This window comes from Microtus oregoni, unplaced genomic scaffold (genome assembly GCF_018167655.1).
Source record: "Microtus oregoni isolate MIOR12 unplaced genomic scaffold, Mior012 000035F_ref0000213, whole genome shotgun sequence".
NCBI lineage: Eukaryota > Metazoa > Chordata > Mammalia > Rodentia > Cricetidae > Microtus > Microtus oregoni.
In genome coordinates this window covers 23405293-23427919 of record NW_024543094.1, presented here as the reverse complement: position 1 = coordinate 23427919, position 22627 = coordinate 23405293, and the positions used below count along the sequence as shown (strand labels likewise).

The 22627-nt window shown below is 42.6% G+C and overlaps 1 protein-coding gene across 1 annotated transcript in view; it reads left to right on the top strand.

Moving 5' to 3' along the window:
- Positions 1–22627, top strand: part of St8sia6 (ST8 alpha-N-acetyl-neuraminide alpha-2,8-sialyltransferase 6) — a 133778-nt gene that overhangs the window by 47215 nt on the left and 63936 nt on the right. Inside the window, exon 3 of the mRNA XM_041630909.1 lies at positions 18155–18247. Within this exon, the coding sequence (XP_041486843.1) occupies positions 18155–18247 (93 nt within the window). The remainder of the gene's footprint in view (positions 1–18154; positions 18248–22627) is intronic.

Here is a 22627-nt window from a genome sequence, read left to right as displayed (position 1 = left end):
AAGTTCAGAGCCAGCCTGGGATACATGATCTTCTAGTTATAAACAAACAAACAAAACTCCCTAAACCCAGCCCAAACCCAAACAAAACATTTAACTAAAAGAAGTCAAATGTTACATGGATATCTAGAGGGTCAATAAAAAAAAATGTGGGTTTTTTTGTTTATTTATTTGTTCGTTTTTTGAGACAGGGTTTCTCTATGTAACATACTGTCCTGGAACTTGCTATGCAGACCAGGCTGACCTCAAACTCACAAAGATACACCTGCCTCTGCCTTTGAGTGGTGGAATTAAAGACATGTGCCACCAGTGCCCGGCACAATAAAAAAAAAATTAAGATGACATTTTGGAAACTAGAAATCAATGATCCTGAGTTGAATTACTATGAAAAAGCAGAAAGAAACAATGAGAGCCCATATATCCAAACTCTCATCTCTGCTTTTGGGCAGAAGCAGGTGAAATATAATAAAAACAAGGCCCTTGAAACAGAAGCCTCACTTCTGAATCCTGTGTTCGATGTTTACTCAGGTCACATTGCCTCTCAGAAATGCACTCTTTTTATATGTACCCACATAGTTCAGCCCCAGGAAGCAGGTCTTTGTATGAAACCTAACCTCATATATAGGTCTTTAAAAATTAAAATTAACATACATAAAAAGTAATTCAACTCAATGATCTTCAGTGATGTTGGTTTTTTTTTAAAGTCCCATTTCCTTTAATTTTTCTCAACAGATTTAGATATTCAAATCTGAGAAATATTGCAATTCTGTTGTTTCCTTCTGGATCCTGTGGTTTTAATTCCCTTTGCAATGCTCTCTTTGTCTTCCTATTCCTTAGCTCTTCCTCTGTTTATTATTTTCCACTGATGAGCCATTTCTCTGAGTCTGACTCCTTCTAAGCCTTTCAGGTTCCATCTTCCCCTATTAATTCTCTGTCAATGTTTTACCTTTGATGCACAAAAAGCCCAGGACTTGCTGAGCTAGCTTTCCTTGGGAGATGAGTGGGGGTGCAGAGCAAGTGGAGAGTTGGGAAAAGACAGTCGTGGCCTTCTTTTGGCAGTCTGATGGCGAGGAAGAGTTTGAGCTCATTCTTTCAGTGAGCAGTCCTATGCCAGGGCTGAGCTTGGTGCTGGAGTAGCAGCAAGAAACAGGGCAGAGAAAGCCAAGCCCACTTGAGGAATCATTATTAACATAAGAAGGAAAAGAAAGATGCTTAGGTGTATGCAGAGATCAGCCTTAGACAGAAGGAGAGAAACGTCACTCGAAGGGGCTAACAAATGGGATAAGACCTACAGAATGAAGAAGAATGTCCAAGATAGAAGAACAAACGAGTGAGCCAACCCTGCCATTAGGGTGTGTGAAAAATAGAAAGAGTGGGGGCACTGAGGAAACAAGGTGAAAATACAATAAAAGCAGTTCCTAAGTTAGGGTGTGTGATGGGATGCAAACCTTGGTGAGGACGTTGCATTTTATCCCAGTAATAATCCAGAGCAAGGTTTTTTTTTTTACAAATAAAATATACATTTATTATATTCCTTTACAATATAAGTTGTTATACAGTCATTGGAAGGAAGTCCATAAAAATTTTTAAAATGTATGCTATAAAACCTAAAGCAATCTCAAATAGAATGCAAGGCCGGGCGGTGGTGGCACACGCCTTTAATCCCAGCACTCGGGAGACAGAGAGACAGGCAGATCTCTGTGAGTTTGAGGCCAGCCTGGTCTACAAGAGCTAGTTCCAGGACAGGAACCAAAAGCTACGGAGAAACCCTGTCTCGAAAATCAAAAAAAAAAAAAAAAATAGAATGCAAGAAATAAGTACAGAACATGTAGAAATAAACCAACAATGTAGATAAATTTATAAAAAAAATAATATTTGATAAATAAGATAAACAACTCATAGAGGAGAAAACAAAGGAAAAAATACTTTATTTGATTTCTGAGCCAGAGTCTTTCTGGTCTGGAACATGTGATTATCCTGCTTCAACGTCCCAAATGCTAGGTTATAGACAAGTGTAATGCCAGACTTTTACTTTTATATGCATCACACAAATTTGAAGAGAAATTAACTGAAGGGAAAAGCACAAAGCTTCAACATTTGTGAGAGCCGGTAAAGCAGTTTTTTGTTGGAAATTTAAAGACTTAAATCTGCTGGAATTGATGGGAGGTCCTAAGTCAACAACTGGATTCCCACCTTTAGAAGTCAGAGTAAGAAAAGCAAATTAAGCCATCTGAGGTGACACAAACCTTTAATCTCAGCGATCTCAGAGTTCTAGGTCAGCCTAGTCTATATAACAAGCTCCAGGACAGCCGGGGCTACATACAAAAACAAAACAAAGAGAAAGGGAGGGAGGGAGGAAGGGAGAGAGGGAGGGAGAAAGGAAGGAAGGAAAGAAAGAAAGAAAGAAAGAAGAAAGAAAGAAAGAAGAGAAAGAAAGAAAGAAAACTAAGCCTAGAGAAACCATGAAAAAGGAAACCATAAGATTGGAATAGAGAGGGCTGAGACATGACTCAACAGTTAAGACACAATGAAATTCGTGTCCTGAGAAATTAACGTCCTTTGATAGGCTCTGTTCCTAAGACAGACTCTAAAGTTTTTAGCTCTGCTTCGTTCTCCTCAATGGTAGCGCCCGTACTTATTTCCTGGCCTACATCTCTATGCAGTGTTTTTACCAGCCTTTCAGATCTACTCTTTTTTTTTTTAGTTTTATTGAGCTCTACATTTTTCTCTGCTCCCCTCCCTGCCTCTTCCCTCCTCTTCAACCCTCTCCCAAGGTCCCCATGCTCCCAAATTACTCAGGAGATCTTGATCTTTTCTACTTCCCATGTAGCTTTGATCTATGTATGTCTCTCTTGGGCCCTCATTGTTGTCTAGGTTCTCTGGGGTTGTGATTTGTGGGCTGCTTCTTCTTCTTCTTCTTCTTTTTTTTTTTTTCAGGCAAATAGATGGAGCTAAAAAACATCATTTTGAGTGAGGTAACCCAGACCCAGAGAGACAATTATCACAAGTACTCACTCATTAGTGGTTTTTAAATATATAGCAAAGAAAACCAGCCCACAAATCACAATTCCAGAGCCAGTTTTAAAGATGAGCATGAACATTACATAGAGAATGGACAGCTATTGGGGGCACACGGAAGCTGAAAGACTAGTCAATAGAATGTCCAGACAAGGCTGGGTAAGACAGACAAAAGGGCAAAGTGATGTGGACAGACTAGAGACAGAATAGCCCAGAGCCTGGATAGCAAAGAAGTATAAAATTGATTAAGGATAATCCATTTTCTGCTTAAGCTGCTCATTGTCATCCATGGAGACATAAGTGATTAGAGGGAAAGGAAGACCAGGGTGGTGTTGGGTCCCTGCTACATTTGACCAGACTGCCAGAAGACACCAAGCGGAAAGACCAGCGAGGCTGAGGACCACACAGACAAATCTGGAGCCCAAGGAGCCCAATGGAGGAGTCACTGCACAAATAAATTTAGGTGTCATCACCAGGGAGTATTCAAAGCAGAGGGCAGCAAACTGGCTTAAGTCCCAGTCCATGGCCTTATTGTGTTACACTATGCCCAGATAACTGCTCTAAAGTTGTATGGCTTGGGGAGCTGCTCTCTGCCTTCAACTTAGGATCAGCTTCCCAATTAGAAACCCCACTTTAGGATTTCTCACTGAATTAATAATTTTCTTTGAGTCTTAGGCAAGGGATTGGGCCTGGCCTGGACAGTCGGTCTGTAGATGGGATGGAATGAGACAGTATAATGCCATGATCCATGTTGGAGCCTGAGAAGTAGCTGTCTTCTAGGATAACAAGATCTGAACTGTGGGTGGTGTGAGTGTGGTCACAATAATGGCGAAAGCTCACCAGGAAAGGTCTTAATCTGAACACGGTGGTACATACACTCCCGTTATCTCAGTACTCAGAAGGCTAAGGTGGGAATATCATGAGTTCTAGGCTAGCCTAGGCTACACAAAGAAATTGTCCCCAAATTTAACAAAACAAAACAACAGCAACAAAACTTCGATAGTGTGGTAGTTTGGAAGAAAATGGCCCCTAAAGGTTGTAGCACTATTAGAAGGTGTGGCTTTTTTTGAAGTAGGTGTGGCCTTGTCGAAGGAAGTGTGTCACTGTGAAGGCAAACTTCGAGGTCTAATTTATGCTCAAGCCACACCCAGTGTCTCATACCGCTTCCTGTTGTCTGTGAGTTAAGACAACTCAGCTCTTTTTCCAGCACCATGCCTGCCTATATACTATCTTGCTTCCTTTTATGAGGATAATGAACTAAACCTCTGAACTTTAAGTGAGCCACCATAATTAAATGTTTTCCTTTATAAGAGTTGCTGTGGTCATGGTGTCTCTTCACTGCAATAGAAACCTCAAGACAATTAGTGAAAACTGAGAAAGGATTCTAGCTGAAGGTCTCAAAGTAGAAACTCAGACAGGCTGGAGGAGGGGCATGATAGGGAGAGAGAGAGAGAGAGAGAGAGAGAGAGAGAGAGAGAGAGAGACACACGCAGAGGCCCTAGGGCTGCTGCGACTCTAAAAGGATCAGCTGGGGATCATTGCTTGAAAGCCTCAGGGCTGGGAGAAGACGACTGGCCTTAAAAGCATGCTTTGAAATGCAAATCTGTTCATCTCCAGGCCTGACTTAGAACTCATTGCTGGGTATGACCTCAACTCCTTTTTCAGATGGATAGGAAATAGGAGTAGTAAGTAGTTAAAGAATAGAAGTCCTTCTGGTAGGAGGTGCTTTAGAGGCCAACCTTAGAGGACTTGAAAAGAGGTCCTGGTGACCAATAGAAACAGCTTCTGGGATCGGCCAACTTCGAAGGCTGAAAGGGAAAATCGCAGCCCACCCTAGATAGAACTGTAACAAAACCAAGTAGCTCCCTCCACTTTACCTAGAGTCAGATTATCCTAGATTGTAAGGAAAGTCACCCCAAGACACTGGATCAGCTGGGAAATTGTGAATAAGCAGATGAGAAATTAATACACTTGGATGTAGTTTCAGATTTGTCAAGGAGGTTTATTGCTCCTGAGTTGCCTGAGATGACATTTGATTGACTGCGCTTCTTAGAACCTAATACTATGTTCAGTCACTTTTACTTCATCTTTTCAAAGATTATGTCTTTGCTCTGTTTCCTGCTCTGATTTCACCTGTAATTATATTGCTTCAGGCCGTGAGTGATAGGTCTCTCGGGACACTTTCCTAACCTTTATTAATTACAATGTACCTAAGCACAGTAAATTGGACTGTGCACTTCTCTTAGACTCTTACTAAATATTAATGAGAAAATTTAAATATCTTTACTTAAAATATCACAAAATCTCAATTAAATAGGATTAAGAGATTGGGCTCATCAAATTAACTAATTCTTATAATTAGCAAGGGGTTTATTGGAAGACCCTTGTTCTCAGAGGTTTTCATCTTCCCCCAGAGGAGCTACCCTGAGTCCTCCTGTCTGTCTGGTTATTTATTCACTCCTTGATTTGAGTTTATTAGAAGTTTCAAAAGGCAATGAAACAGCCACACCAGAGAGAGATGTCCCCGTCATGACTCAGGAATGAGACTGGAACTCTGTTTACACGCAGTCTTAGCCACAAACTTGGGAACAGGTGGAAGTTCTTTCTTCAACAAACTGTGATTTCCTATCACCATTTTTTTTTTTTTTTTGATACAAGGTTTCTCTGTAGCTATGGAGTCTGTCCTGGAACTAGCTCTGTAGACCAGGCTGACCTTGAACTCACAGAGATCTGCTTGCCTCTGTCTCCCAAGGTGCTGGGATTAAGGCATGTGTCACTACTGCCCTATCTTATAAATACAGGTTGCAGGGGAAAAGCATAAATTCCAGACAAGATTGGCATGTTCCCCATAAACTGAATGAGCTAGTTCTTCTCTTTCCTCAATCAGAAAATCATTGTTTTTCAGATCTTTCATGTCATTTGATATTTCTGAAATCACAGGAAGATAAGATGTTCCATTTCCTACTTTTTATTAATTTCTGTGACGTACTTTTCTTATTTTATTCAGGACACGAGGTATTTCCCCCAATGTTTAAACATTATTGCTGAAAGTTTCTTTGCAATTATTTTGAACTCTACAAATAAACATAAACAACAATGACAATATTTACAGACACATGTACTTAGCAACTAGTTCTTATAATATTGATGTTTCTGTGACAAATGACTTCCTGAACTCTCTACCTTTATTAGACAGCGCCATCAGGCTACTCTCAGCTTTGCCTGGTTACACTGGTTCCATCTCACAATAATTCAAGAACAGAAAACTCCATTCACAGAAATTTTCAATAGTAACACAGAGCCACTACTGTATGGGTGCACATCTGTACACAGTCAGTATGTAGGAGTGCACAACTGTACACAGTCACTATTGAAGGAGTGCGCATCTGTACACAGTCACTATTGAAGGAGTGCGCATCTGTACACAGTCACTATTGGAGAAGTGCACATCTGTACACAGTCACTATTGTAGGAGTGCACATCTGTACACAGTCACTATTGGAGAAGTGCACATCTGTACACAGTCACTATTGTAGGAGTGCACAACTGTACACAGAGTCACTATTGTAGGAGTGCACATCTGTACACAGTCACTATTGTAGAAGTGCACATCTGTACACAGCCACTATTGTAGGAGTGCACATCTGTACACAGTCACTATTGTAGGAGTGCACATCTGTACACAGTCACTATTGTAGGAGTGCACAACTATACACAGAGTCACTATTGTAGGAGTGCACATCTGTACACAGTCACTATTGTAGGAGGGCACATCTGTACACAGCCACTATTGTAGGAGTGCACATCTGTACACAGTCACTATTGTAGGAGTGCACAACTGTACACAGAGTCACTATTGTAGGAGTGCACAACTGTACACAGTCACTATTGTAGGAGTGCACATCTGTACACAGCCACTATTGGAGAAGTGCACATCTGTACACAGTCACTATTGTAGGAGTGCACATCTGTACACAGTCACTATTGTAGGAGTGCACAACTGTACACAGAGTCACTATTGTAGGAGTGCACATCTGTACACAGTCACTATTGTAGAAGTGCACATCTGTACACAGCCACTATTGTAGGAGTGCACAACTATACACAGAGTCACTATTGTAGGAGTGCACATCTGTACACAGCCACTATTGTAGGAGTGCACAACTATACACAGAGTCACTATTGTAGGAGTGCACATCTGTACACAGTCACTATTGTAGGAGTGCACATCTGTACACAGTCACTATTGTAGGAGTGCACAACTATACACAGAGTCACTATTGTATGAATGCACATCTATAATTCCAACAGCCGGGGGTTGGAGGGAAGAAGCATCTATGTCTGAGGGTAGCCTGAGCTAAATAGCATGTTTGAGACCAGTCTACGCAACAAACATAAGGGGAGAAACCGAGATATCTTCTCATTGATGTCTTGTCTCAATGACTGATTCTCCAAGACTGAGTGAAAAACTATTCAGTTACTCATGTGGATGAGAACATGCTGATTATCATTATACAAACAAGATGGATGCTTCAGTGTGGACATAACTGACATCAGACAGCATCTCCAGTGCTTGCACCCTGCGATGACTTCTCAAAGGTGGCCTGCATCCTCTAGCTGTCATCAGGATTTTGCATAATAGACATTTAAGGGCTGCATCCATACAGCCAGATTCCATGCAGGGCTGCCTGGAGGTTTGCCTTGATGCAGAGCTGCTGGGAGACCAAGCCTTGTAGCTGAGTCAGAAAAGCAATTACGTTGTGTTCTCAGCATGCAAGACACCTCTTACACTATTTTCTTTGTTGTGCTTTTTCATATGGAAAAAAAAGATCTCCAGTTAGTGACATGTGATTTAGCTCATTTTACTCTCATGATTTTCAAGTTATTTTATTGCTTTTCCACCAACATTGCACTTCAGCTGTAAGAAGAATCTCTCACATTACTGGTGTGTGAAGTCTCGCTGTAAGCTGTGTATTAGCAACCTTCCAATCGCTGTGATACCCGACAATAGCAACTTAAGGAGGAAAGGTTCATTTGGGGTCACAGTTGGAGAGTTCAGGGGTTGTGGCGGGAAACTTGAGGTGGAAACACAACGTAACTGCAGTCAGGAAGCAGAGACTCAGAGAGGCTTATGTCTAGATTACTTTCTCCTTTTCAGCCAATTCAGGACCCCGATCCATGGAATGGTTCCCCGTATTGGGCTAGATCTCTCCACATCAGATAATCCTCTGCAGACATGCTCAGGTTCAGCACTTTTTCCCGTGGTTCTTATAAATCCTATCAAGTAGGCAGACAATTTTTGTTTTTTTTTTTTTTTTTTTTTTTGTTCTTTTAAGACACAGTTTCTCTGTGTAACAGCTATAACTGTCCTGGAACTCACTCTGTAGAGCAGGCTTACCTCGAGACTCACAAAGATCGGCCTGCCTCTGCCTCCAGAGTGCTGGGATTAAAGCCATGCACCAGCACCACCAGGTGGCACCAATTTTTAACCATCATGGGCTATTAACAAAGAGACTATGAGGGCAGAAGAACTTGACTTTGAGACTTTTAAGACCTTGTTACCCAACCCACTCTCTCAGTCCAAGAGATTGGCACAACCTGGTAGTCTACTAGAAAAGCAATACCTTAGGTCCCACCCCCATTTACTAAACCAAGATTTATATATTTTGTAAACATTTCCAGGAGACACTAGGGCTTGATGCAGTTGGAGATGCTCCACTTAAAGAGGCAGGTAGCCCAGTGATGAACTGTGCAGTATGCGTTGCTGTGCTGAATGCCACTTACTATGTGGGCCTCCCACTCCCGGGACCGTGCTGAGCCTTTTCATGAATTATCTCTTACAGGCTTCGCATCGCCTCCATGTGAGAGACACTATTATCCCCAGATAGAGAAAGGTTAAATAACTTTCCTTAGGTTAACGGTGCGATGTGTGGCAGAACAGAGATGGGAATTAGTGTCTCCTCAACACCAGTGTTAATCTTGCTCACCCACTCTGTTTATTCAGAAATGACTCCAGCATGCTTGTGCAGGGCATTAAAAGGTAATTTTTATAAGAAGGCAAGAACACATCTCCCACAGATATGAGAACGGACACTGTAAAGGCTCTGTGTAACGTGTCAGTGAGGACACTTGTGAGATGTTATAGCTGATTTAAAGAAGAGTTTATACAACAGACACATTTATCAACTAGGAAGAGCCATGAGTGTGAAGACAAGGCAAAGCCAATGTGTATGTATGGCAGGGATGTCTCTCCATCGGAAATAATTCCTCTGTGAACCTATGAACAAGAATGCTTTTGTTTTGCCATTGTTATCTACAAAGTGAAAAACGGCTCTAAGAAACAAAACTGTTCATGACAATGTTGCAATGGTGAAGCAGATTTTATTTCCATACCTACCACAGTAGATGTTATTCCTGGAGCTTTGTTGTAGACAAACAGCTTCAACTCCAGTGAAGGAAAAGCAGAAATTTATAACTAGAAACCAGGATATGTATGTGTGTATATACGTGTGTGTGTGTGTGTGTGTGCGTGCATGTGTTGTGGGGGTGGGGATCTATTATTAGGGGGAAACAGTTAGGCTCTAGTACAGGATTTTGCTGAAGGCAGATCTGAGGGATCAAATATTCTAGTTGCTTCTCTGTTGCTCTCATAAAAGACTAACCAAAAGGACCATAGGTGAGGGAACATTTATTTGACTTACACTTCCAGATCACCTTCCATCATTGAGGGAAATCGGGATAAAAAATCAAGGCAGAAACACAAACCAGAAGCCATGGACGAAGGCTGCATGCTGGCTCACCCACAGGCTTAGGCTCAGTTTCTTGTGTAGCCCAGGACTTGCCTAGGGATGGTGCTGCCCACAGTGTACGGGGCCCTCTTCTAGCAAGTACTAATCAAGACAACTTCCCACAGACTTTCTCACAGTCCAGTCTCATCTGAGAAACGGTCAGTGGAGACCCCCTTCTCAGGTGACTCTAGGCTGTGCCAAGTTGGCAGTTAAAGCTGACTAAGACAATGTACAATTAGTTTGAGGAGATACTGAGTATACTCAGCAAGAATGTGGGGTGCAGAATCGCCTGGCTGAGCAAGGTTATTGCTAGAGTTGGGCTCTTAAGGGCATGTCCTGTAGTTGGAGCTCCTTGAGCAGAGTTCAGGATAAGGCATAACAGAGTTTGATCAAAAAGAGAACCCTGTAACCCCATAAACTCAGAAGAGATTTAGGAAGGATGGGAATGTGATGCTCAGTGAAAAAGTGCTCCCGTGAAGGAGTGGAGTAGTGGGGTGGCTGAGCACACAGTATCATTTGGTGGCAAGAGATGGCCAGTTGGGGCTCTGTCTCCTCTATTATTTGGTGATTTCATTTAGATTGGCTTTATATAGGTATATATTTTAGGAAGCTTCTATTGAATTAGGTTTTCATACCATGACTCAAATGGCCCTTGATTCTTAGCTGTGTCTCCCTGTGATTTCTCCACTTTCCTTCTCTTCCCTTCCCCTCAGTTCCAGCCTCCCTTTCCCCTTCCATCCATAGCTCTCTATTCTATTTCCCTTTCCTATGGAGGTGCATTGCTCCCTCCCCAGTCCCTTACTCTATGACTAACTTCTGTGCTTCTGTGGATTGTAGTTTGGTTATTGTTGACAACATCCACAGCATATAAGTGAATATATACCATATTTGTCTTTCTGGATCTGGATTACCTCAGTTAGGGTGGTTTTTTTTCTAGTTCCATCCATTTACCTGTGAATTTCATGATTTCATTTTTCAAATGGCTGAGTCATATTCCATTGTATAAATATACTGAGTTTTCTTTATTCATTCTTATGTTGAGAGACATCTAGGTTGTTTCCAATTTCTGACTATTATGAATAGAACAGCTTTGAACATGGTTGAACAAGTAAGTGTCCCTGTGACAGGACGTAGGGACCTTTGGGTATATGCCCAAGAGAGGTATGCCTGGATCTTGATGTATATTTATTCCCATCTTCCCGAGGAACCACCACACTGATTTCTATAGTGACTGTGTAAGTTTGTACTTCCACCATTAATAGGTGAGTGTTCCCCTTACTCCATATCCTACCAGCAAGAGTTGTCATTTGTTTTATTGAGCTTGGTCATTCCAACAACTGTAAGATGAAATCTCAAAGTAATTTTTTTCTTCAGACTATTAGATTCTTGTTATGTTTTGCTTTGTTTTTTCTGAGACAGGGTTTCTCTGTGTAGCCCTGGCTGTCCTGGAACTTGCTTTCTATACCAGGCTGGCCCCAAACTCACCGAGATACACCTCTCTGCCTCCAAAATTCTGGGATTAAAAAACTCAATCAGTTCAAAGTAGTCTTGATTTGCAATTCCCTCTTGACTTAAGATGTTGAACACTTCTTTAAGTGTCTTTCAGCCATTTGAGTTTCCTCTATTGTGAATTCTCAGTTAAATCTATACTCCAATGTTTAATTGGGTTATTTGTTTTCTTGATTTTTTTGATAAATTTTTAAATCTTTATGTATTTTGGATATTAACTCTCAACTGATGTGTAATTGTTAAAAATCTTTTCCCATTCTGTGGACTGCTGTTTCGTTCAAATGTTGGCCTCAAAGGAGCTGGGAAATGTGCTTTTTAGGGCTGGCACTCAGTTGCTCCTTATGCTCAGCATCTTAAACAACCACTAGTCTACGCATTCACCACCGCCATTTCCGAGTGAAGCTTCTTGGATTAAGGCAGAGAGTGACATATGTTTATGGGCGTAAACGTATATGGTTCGAAGACAGTTGGATGTCATATTAAGTTAGTTAGCAATAGTGTGTTATCCCCTGCATAGCGTGGGGCTTGTGATATCTCCAGCCCTAGGTTGTCACCAGATGTATAATTTAAGGCATGATTTCCTCCCATGGATCTTGTTTCAAATCCAATAAAAGAGTGGTTGGTGCTCCCATAACTGTGGTACTACTATTTTGGCTGGCAGATTGATATTACGGTTCATAGAGTCCATAGTTGTGTAAGTGTATGGATGGTTTTTATCTCCGTGTGAGCATGAAAGTTAGCCAGCAGGTTCAGTAGTAAGTTTGCTGTGTTTAGATCCTCCAATTCTGAATTATCTTGGCCTGATCCTCTGGGAGCTCCTTGAGATCTCTAAGATATAGACATCATGCAAACTAAATTTTATCTATAAATATGCAAATTATCTTACCCCTTTCTAAATAGCTTTACCTCCACACATTCATCTCAATATTCTTGATTTATAAATATGTTGGTACTGTGAATGCTTCCTTTAACTAGGTCCCTTATGAGCAAAGTAAAATCTTTCATGTGTACAATTTTGTATATGCACAATAGTTCAGAATTTATAATTTTGAAAATGGTCTTTCCATAATGGGAATGTTCAAGATTACATCTTGATATCTGATTTACTAGTCAAGGGGTGGCTAATTAATCTTCATTGATGGCAAATGGAAACAGATAAGAGCCAAGTAAACAGAGATGATCTGCAGAATATTTAACAATTTAAGTTGCCAGCAGCGTTCATGTTTGAAAGAATAACTCTCTATCTACATTGTCATTTTAAAAGCAGTTCCCATATTTTGAATTAAACGCACAGATTCATGGTTTCTTGAAATTAATGTGATTATGGAAACTAGCTGGCTCCCATGCTGCAGTGTCAGATGGTGTTTGTGCATTTACTCACTTGCTCGCTTGTCCCCCCCCACCCCCCCACCCCCCCCACCCCCGGCAGATGACTTGCACCAAGGCAACAATGTTATGGCTCTTTTCACTGTATCCTCTCAAGTGTCTCAAGTGCCACCCATCTCTCAGGCACCTTGTGTGGACTCCACAAATAACTGGTGAATGATTGAGAAAAGAGAAAGATCAGGATCTGCCCCTCATCTTTGTGGGCACCAAGCCTCCATTTGATCTGGTTTTGAGTATGGGCATTTCAGAAGCAGTATTCATCAACACACATATAAGGATGATATACAAGCCAGGACACTACTTTGTTAGTGGAGAGTAACCGACCACACAGGGTGCTGGGTGTTTGCTATGTTGGCTTCTCTGGAGGAACAGAACTGATGGAGTGAGAACTTGTTATAAAGATTTATCCGGTTGGCTTATACCAAAGGGACCATTTAATCCAACAGTGATTGTGAGATGGAGAATCTGGGAACCTGGTAGCTGCTCAATCCACAACTCTGAGCCTCAGCAGTCTCAGGCTGGAGCTGGAGACCTTAAGAATTCCTGGAAGGCTCATATTTTCAGAAAAAGATGGCTTCTAATGTAAGCCAGACATGGCGGTGACACTGGCAACAGAAGGCTAGAAGCACTGACCAGCATGATGCAAGCACACAGAACTATTTCTTCCTTGAAGCTCTTTTTATCTAGGATTTCTGGAAAGCTCTGCTGATCTGGGAGAGGATCGACTCCATTCATTTCACCCTTCCTACAAACACCCCCACAGACGGCCCAGGGGCTTCTCTCTTAGTTGATTCTAGTTCCTATCAAGTTGAAAGTCAAGATTAATCATCACAACTGCCCTTCTCCTAACAGAAGCCTACACGGGGGTAGGGAAGCATACCATAAGAAATTTTCTTGATGATCTTAGACTCTAACTCGAAGGCTTAGAAGCAGGAACAAGGTCCTACCTGGCCTGAGTCCCAGCCACCGGCCAGCTTGTTAGACCCCTCCACATAGGGTTTTCTGTGAGCCATCTGCATGCTGTCCTGCCTTATCACTTTTGGATGAAGAAAGAATATTAGAAATGTTTAACTAAAATATTCATTCTTTGAGCTTTCTGTTTTTAGAAACCATTCTCCGACTATTATTAATGCATCCATTCCTCCGAGAGAGCAAAACTGATCAGACTTTAAGCTTTATGTTGTGGCACCCATTATGTTACCATAAATAGAGCGTTGCTGTACTTGGCGTTCTGGAGAGCCTTACATGCAGATTGTTCCTTGGGATATTTTCCTTGGCTGGGGTAATGATTGCATGATTGAGTGATTACAGGTCCCACTCAGAAGGTGACATTAATTCTGTGCTGTAGAGGTCTTGGTGGATACCGAGTACCAGTGGCAGTGTTCTGCAGATTTGTTGAACATCGTTCCCTTGAGAGATATTCTCCGCGTTATCAGACTTGTACTGTTTATTGCTTGGCCAAAGCCAGTGCAGAATCCCAGCTTCTTGCTTCTCTGCTGAAATCCCACCAGGTGGATTTGTAAAATGGTCACTTTCAACTCAAGGATGACTTATAAAAACAGATGTTTCACAAAAGCCCACCATCTATAGACGTAACACCGATAGGAGAAAAGCTTCATTTTGTCTCTTCTCCCCTAAGTCTTGTTAAAGAGTTCTTCCTCTGGGACACTGAAGCAATGACAATGTGCCTAAAGGCTTGTTTGCTGGCACAAAACAAACAAATTCTATTATTAAGTAATAAAGGCAGTCAGAATTCATGGTATAAGACTTGCAGGGAATGGAGAGAAAGAGAAATTTGTATCATTTAGTGTTCAGTAAACTGTCATTAAACTCATAGTCAAAGGCCAGCCAGCTAGATGGCTGATGTTTTGGGCTACATGTCCCAAGGGGAAAGATTTGGAGCGGAGAAGTGGCATGATGAGGTCAAATGCACATGTGAGACAGCCCACTGTGGAGCAATGAGAATAGGTGAAGGAAAGGAAGCCTGTGCCGAGGTTTAGGGAGAGCAGGCAGGTGGCGAAGGTGGGAGACCCACAGGCAGTGTAGAGAACAGCACCTGTAGCTGAGTGTCCGTCATGACCTTAGACAGTGCCAAGACATACAGAGCAGCCCAGGAAAGACTCTGCGAAAGGGCTCTGACTGTGGGTGGAACCGGATTTTGTTGCCAGTTGGGAAGTGGAGGAGAGGCACTAAGGTCTCCTTTGACTTAGTGATGCTTTCTGAGAGCCAGGCAGCGAATTTATAAACAGAGAAGATGGGCAGCGGTGGCTTGCCATTAGAATAGGCAATAAAGTGAGGGGGGCGGCAAAGTGAGTTATTTTGCTTTTGATTTTGAGACAGTAGTGACTTGATCATGGCAACGGCAGACAGCGAGAGAGTGAAGATGCTTTCAGAAGAATTGGCGGGAAGGACCCCATCTCAGAGGCGACGCAATGGGATGGGCGGCAGTTGCATTATCATTATCTCGGAGAGGAGGTCTTTCTTTCAGATGGAAGGTCAGGACTGACAGCTATGGATTAATCACACCCAGCAGCACCGTGTCCTCTGAAACAGGCAGCGTGATTGAGTGCCATGTGGGAAGGGCAGTGAATGGTCAAGAGAGGAGGAGATCTGAATGTGTAGAGCGCTCCCTGAGGGAGCTGGGGTTGAAATAGAATTGCTAAGACCTAGCAAATTGGACACTATGGATTTATCAAGTCACTAGTCCTATGGGCCTCAGGTCGAGGGATATCCATGATTGGCGCTTTATTTCTTCAGTCACTTCTTTTGCAAACTGTGGGGGGCTGTCAGTGGAGGAAGGAATCAAGGGTGCTGGCAAGATGTGACAGATGTGATAAATGCTACAGACGCACAGAGACAGGTGAGCAGGGCTGGTCGTCTTGCAGAGGAACACTGACAAGGAGGACCATTGCTGTCATCTCTGCTTGTTGGTTTGGGAAGCATTAAAATCTAAATTAGTCTCCACATTGTAGCACATCTCCAGGGAAAGAATCACTGTGCTACCCAGGACGTGTCTCTCTGATGGTGGATGGGGGACTGTGGCAGGGATGCTTGCTGTCAAGTTTGGTCAGAAATATATGAGCCCATAATTTTCTGTTTTAAATACTTTGGTAAAAAATTTACATCAGAAAATTGCAGTGAACTGGAATTAAACAGCAATATTAAGAACGCAGAGGGGACAGAAACAGAAATCATACTTGGAGCTTGCAGAGTCTACCCTTGGGGTTTGGGGTGGTTCAGACAGCGCCTGGAAGTCCTCTGGATCCTGTTCCTCTTTCTCTCTCTTCCCCAGTGACTCAGACCACACTGAACTAGTGCCAGGAGGATATTTCCTTATTTGTCTCTTAAAATGGGATTCGGATAGCAGACTGTGGTGCCATTTGCTTCTGTGGCTGGCCAGAGCCAAGACTGTTTTCACCCCCACCCCTATTGATACCAGTCCTTTGGGGTGGACTATTCTGACCAGATCTTGCTAGAGAAGGGAAGATGGGGGTCAGCTTATACACCCTCCCTCTTGAACCATGGCAACCTCTGGTTTTACGAGCTGCTCTGACTCAGAGCCTTTGGAGTTCCTACTTTTATCTTGATTGCTCCCTTTCTCTGTTCCTTTTGACTTCTCAGAAAGTTGCCCGCATCAGAAAGTTGCCCGCCAATCAGACGTTAAGGAGGGCTCACCATCACAGCCACTCTGGGCTGCATGCCAGTTATGAGTTTTCTCACCTCAGAGCTTATAAGGTTTTTGGTTTATTCTTTCGGAGTGTCTTAGAAAGGTAGAGGAAAAGGAAGAAACTAAAGGTTTTGAATGAAAAAAAGGGACAGAGAGACACAGAAGGCAAAGGAAACTAGAAGGCTCCTGTCTGTTCTCTGGGGATTGAGTGACTCCCTGCAGACAGAAGGATCTGTAGCCCCTCTGGTGATGAAATACTGACTGGCCTGAGAACAGATTTTAGTGACGATTTTAGAGCAAGAACACACAGTTATCTGATAGCTTCTGTGTGTCAGGTGTTTTCGTAATACCCCGTTTAATCCCCTTAGCTACTTTATTGGGAAGAATTAAGAAAGAAAAACTGTCCGGCTGAAGGCTGAGGTCAGAGTGAAGCCCAGAAGGCAAGGTCAGCTCCGCTAACTCTGAGGACCTCACTCCCTTCTCCAGACTCCATTCTCATGCTGTGTCTGATACTCTCAACTGATTTGCATACAGTCTGCCTGGTTTGTAGCTGGGCAAAGCTAGTTTTGTTTATTAAGAAAGAAGTTCTCCAGTACAAGGAAAGGTGTATGAGACAGTTCTGTTGGCACCTAGTTGTCACTGGTCCACAATTGAGCATTACAAAGCCATCATAATTCAAAGCACCACTGACTGGGTAATTCACTTCATTAGTGGTGCTGCCTGAATAAAATACACAACAAATTAGAGATAACCAAATGCTTAGGAGCGCGATAATACATCCGAATACTGCAGGAAGTGCTGTTAGGGAAAGAGTGAGGGGGGAAAGGAAGTGGTGGGGGAAGAAAGGTCAGACAACTTGGGGGAATCAGTTCTCCCCCTCCACCACGTATTCCAAGAACTGAAATCAGGTCACCAGGCTTGGAGCCATACCCAGTACTGTTAGAAAGCACCTCCGAGAAATATTGTGGAGTTAGTCATGAACCTTTCTTGTTTATCTCTTTACCTTCATATCCCTTCTCTCTTGCCTCTCATACCCAGGGAATAAAGAGATGCAGTCTGTCTGTCTTTGTCTAAATCTTAAGTCTGTTTGCTTGGCTCCTCTCTGGTGGACCCAGACACAGTGTGTCTCCACTGAACACAGTGTCCATGACCCTCACTGTGTCTAAGAGTCAGTTAGTTTAACATGCCTGTGTCCATGAGACTGTTTTTATTTCTGGAAGTCATTTAATCAGCATGCATGTGTCCATGAGGCTCGTCACGTGCAAGAGTCCGTTTCCTTAGTCTTTATGCTGTGCTTGTGGTTTGTTTATGTTCCACCGCTGATTTCTCTGAGTTCATAGAAGTAAGCATGTGGAGCTTGGTACAAGAATCAGAGGCCGGTTCCACCTGAGTTCTTTATGGAAAAAACATTAATTTCCTGTGTCTCTGGGCTTCTTACCCAAGATGGTTATTAACAAAATATAGGCTATTTACATATGGTGATTAGACCACTCAGTATCTTCTTCATTATGAAGACTAACCTGGAAATACAAAAGAAGAGAAAGAAATGAAAATGCAATGCCTTTAACACGACTTCTTTTCATTTCGACTTTATTATGTAGCTTGTAAAAATTTAGACCCACCAAAGGCAAAAACATCAATTTCCTTTTCCAGGGAGAAATTCAATAATGGAATGAAGATCAGACTTCATTTTGATATATACCTTATCAATTAAATCTGATTTTTGTTAATAATCTTACATTCTTTCATTTTAAATCAGTCTTTTTTTTCATTCTCTTTCACAAAACAGCACATATCTGCAGCATGAGACGACACCCCAAGTAACAGAGAAATGCAAAACTCTGCAACATGACTTGAAGTCTTTATCTAACAAGACGAAACGGTAAGTTCCACTCTTCACATCCAATTACAAGTAAGTGTTTTGTATTCAAAGCGTTCCAAAGCATATTTGAAATCATTTGCAAAATAGGGCTGTGCTCATTTCAGGATTGTTGGCTCTGAGACTGTTTCCCTGTTGAGGAGGATGGGGGAAGGACAGACAGTACAGAGAAAGACTGTCCCCTGTGCCCTGGCTATAGGACTCAGCTATCTGCCCTGGAGCCAACTTTATTATACACTATGTTTTCTAGCTGGAATTTAAAGCCCGCACACGCTTCTGAATTTGATGTGTGGCTGAGGCATTATTCAGGGAAAAATGCTCACTTAAACAAAATTTTGCTTACAACATCAAGTTAATGGTTTACCTCTGGCCTCAGTGGGGTTCACTCATCACTCACTGACTGGAGCTTACAATCTCCAATTTCCAATAATCTACTACACCCTCTCCTTCAAACTAGGGCAAAGTCAAGCCAAGATCTCTGCACTTGATGCACGGAAGAGGCATTGGTAGCCTGAGAGTCTGGTCACCGCTTGAGTCATAGCTGGGAAGACTAACTGTGCTGGAGTGAGGTCCTGCACGTGAAGCTTGGAGCTGTGCTGTGCTTGTAATTCCCCTTAAGGAGGCTGGACATATACCTCAAGTATAGGGGCTTGTTTAACACACACAGAGTCCTAGGTTCAACCCCAGTACTGCCCAAAAAAGAAAGAAGTGTGTGTGAGTAGGGGAATCATGGGAGGAAGTGTTCTAAATTTCATTTTGCTATGTGCTCGGCTGACAAGGGGCTGGGAAGAGTAACAGGTAAGAGATGGAGCCGATTTCCTCCCAGGATTGTGTTCCAGGGAGACTGACCCAGGGTCCTTCCTTTCTAGGGAGACTGACCCAGGATCTGTCTACGTCTTTCCTCCCATTCTTTTGTTAATGTGCCCTCTTGCTTTTCAATTATAACAATGGTGCTGGGGAAGGAAGGAGTTGAGCAGGTAATCCACCTTCTCTCTTCCCTGAGTGTGTGGGAGGCTGGCCCGAGAAGAGAAACCAAGGTAGGTGGCCTGGTCCAGTCCACTTGACAATTGCACCTTGGAACAAGCCAGTTTAGGACTTTTACTTAATGCATCGAATTCCCCAGCAGGATGCTTCCTGAGTAAGGTAGAGCTGAGGGTTACCCAGGATCCAGGAGGCAAGGCCCCTTGGAGAACGCAATGCAAGCTGGGCACTTGGGTATGACGGGGAGATGTCTCACAATGGTGCCTGCTGTGTGAAGACTCTCATGCCCTCATATAGAGTTCTCATTGACGGTTCTAGAGCAGGTCCACCAAGGGAAGGCAGGACCAACATGGCAACACTTGATGTTCCATGCCTCTTTTTGTTGTGTCTGAGCCTCCTGACTACCATGATCCTTGAAATTACTAAAAAGCATAACCATGTTAGGCCTCTGAGTTGATCCGTTTGGACAGCCTAATTCTGTACAAGGGATGGACTATTAGGGACGTACCTTCTTTTTCTTCAGACCCAGATGATGAGTGCTAAGCTTGCTGGAGAAATAGCCCATGCTGTGTGACCTCTCTGCCACAGTCAATGCTCTGCTCACGCTTGTAGCCTGTAATAGCTCTCCTGCTTTTGGCCATCTTTGTTCAGAAAGTTGGACCTACACAGTCTTCATCAGCAGGCTCTGGAATCTTTTACTGTTTGCTTATTTGTTGGATTTGAACATATGGGAACATGCATAAGGGATCAAGAGGAGGGAGCAAAGGAAAGGAGTGTTCTCCATGCAATTCCATAATGCCATTCCAAGTTTCCAGGTGAACTATAACACAGCATTGGCAAAAAGTATGAACATGACTCTCTCTCTCTCCTTTCTTTCTCTTTTCTCATCCCTCCCCTCTTTCTTTGTGTGTCTCCCTCTCCCTTCCTCTCTCTCCCTCCTCATTGCCCTCTCCCTTCAACTCAGTACATTTTAACAGTCCCTGTAATCTAACCTCACCCTTAAGAAAAGTTCTTTCTATAAAACTTTAAATTACACAGTTTGTCTTCCCTATGGGTCCTGCAATGACTCTAGTTTACCGTAGATGGATTGGAACACCTGTGTCAAGACTTCTCACCCCGTCCAGCCCACTCACTGGACTCAGACTGGCTCACACATTGTAGATGGCACTTTACCTCTGTTTTGATCCTGTGGGACCTGCTGTGTTGTAGTTTGGCCTGTGGATGTTACAAGGCTTTGGTTTGCATTTCCAGAGAGACTCTCAATTCTAAGTCCTTTGTGGTTCCCTTCGCATATCAGACACATGATGCTAAGAAAGAAGAAAACTACGAGAAGAAAACATTGCTCTTTGTTCCAGCATGCCCCATAGCAATCTCTGTAGCCTCTGCTCAAATACACATCAGCAGACGGCTCTTGCCTCTGAGAGACTTTCTAACTGATCTTGTCCAGTTTTGCTATTTGAAGTCCCCAGGGGAAGGATGATTTGTACCTACACCTCCTGGGAAAGTACTGAGTCAGCAGGGAGATGTTCACTAATGTTGGTCTGAGGTAGGGGAACGGACGATCTGGGTAGGTAGCACTGAGCAGTCAGCTACAGCAGGCTAATGAGAATGACCCGGCACATGCTCTCCTGTGCGTATCCTCGCTCTCACCCTGTTGTCTGGGGCTTGATGGCAAGCCCTTTCCTAACTGCTCTTCTAAGCTTTGCCTCCCTCCCACTACGCACACAGTTTCAGCTAGCCCATATAATGAGCCTGTGCTAGGATTCTGTGCAGCAAAGGTCTCGGGAGCACACACAAATGGCCCACTGCTCGTAAAGTGTTATTCTTGCACACGGGAGACTAATTTCTTTTTCGGTTGTATTGTCTTTTGTCAGGAATTGTACATTCTACAACCAGGGGACAATTAGGAAACTTGCAGGGGACAATTGGGAAAGCAACTCAGTGTATGGTGATAAAAAAAAAGCAATTTCATTTTCTTAGAAATAATTATTTAGCCCTATTTTTGTCATGGTCTGTTAAAGACTTAGAATTTTCTTTTTCATTGGGCAATTTGTTCCTTTCAGGTTGCTAAAATAGGGTTTAGGAGACAGAGTTACAGTGGGAGAAGAAAAAAACCACTCTTTTTTTCTGCCTAGTGTTGATTACATTTTTGAATAAAAGAATTAAACAGTAGAATTAGTATAATCAGTAGAATGAGTCTTATGCACGGCAGTCTATCTGTGTGTGTGTGTGTGTGTGTGTGTGTGTGTGTGTGAGAGAGAGAGAGAGAGAGAGAGAGAGAGAGAGAGAGAGAGAGAGAGGGACTTATTAGTCAGGTTGTATGGACATGTGCATGCATTCACATACATATGCATGGCGGTCAGAGGCGGGTGTTCAGTGTCTTGTCAGTCACTCTCCAGTCCCAGTCTGAGACAAGGTCTCTCACTGAGCCTGAAGCTCATCACTTTGCTAGTCGGTTTGGCTGACTATGTGCTTCGGGGCTACGTCTAGCTCCTCCTCTCCCTGTAACTGGGGTTCAGGCATACAACACGTCTCCTGATTTTTAGGAGGATTCTGGGGCTAAGCACACGTGGCCTTCAAGCTTGCACAGCAGGCACTTTGCCTACATCCCCAGCCCCAAGATGCTTTATTCTCTGTTTAAAACCACGATCTCCAAGGTGAGCAGAGCCTTGTTTTGAGTTTGGCCTTTCATGCCTGTATATAAATTAATTGCTTCTTCAGCATTTATGGAAAAAGTAATTTATTAAGTCTGAAAATTAATTTATTAAATCTGCAAAAATATTTCCTGTACAATATAATCTGTAAATATTAAAAGTTAATCATTCAGTACAGAAGGTTTAACTCTTTGGATGCCATGTTTCCTTAATATGGCTCTTTCCATTGCTTTGGGCTTTTGCCTTTTTGGAATTGATTTTCTAACTGATCCCTTGCCCCTGACTGTCTCCTGGTTTCTCCAATATGATCTTTTTTACTGGGATTTTTTACAAATTGGAAATATTAAACTGTATTTAAAGTATAATCTTACCATTGTTAGTTTCCCCATTTCTCAAGATGGCAAACTTATTATTTATATATTTTTGCTTGTATGTCTAGAAAAATGGTTGTCTGGCTATCCAAGCTGTGTAGTGTAGACTTTATTGCCTCAGACAAATGAAGGCATTTATCTCAAAGCAGTTGCTTCAAAGGCGCTGACCTAGGTAGAGACTTAATTGTCCCTCTCTTGATTCTTTTGACTCTGTTGTTATTAGTCAGATTTTCTTTGCTGTGACCAATACCAAAGACAAATCAACTTAAGAGGAGAACTCTGAGGTCACAGTTTTAGATGCTCTTGTACACGATTAGACAGATAAAAAGAATGTATGCCTCTGGTGGGAAGGCAACATGCTTTGGCAGAACAAAGCT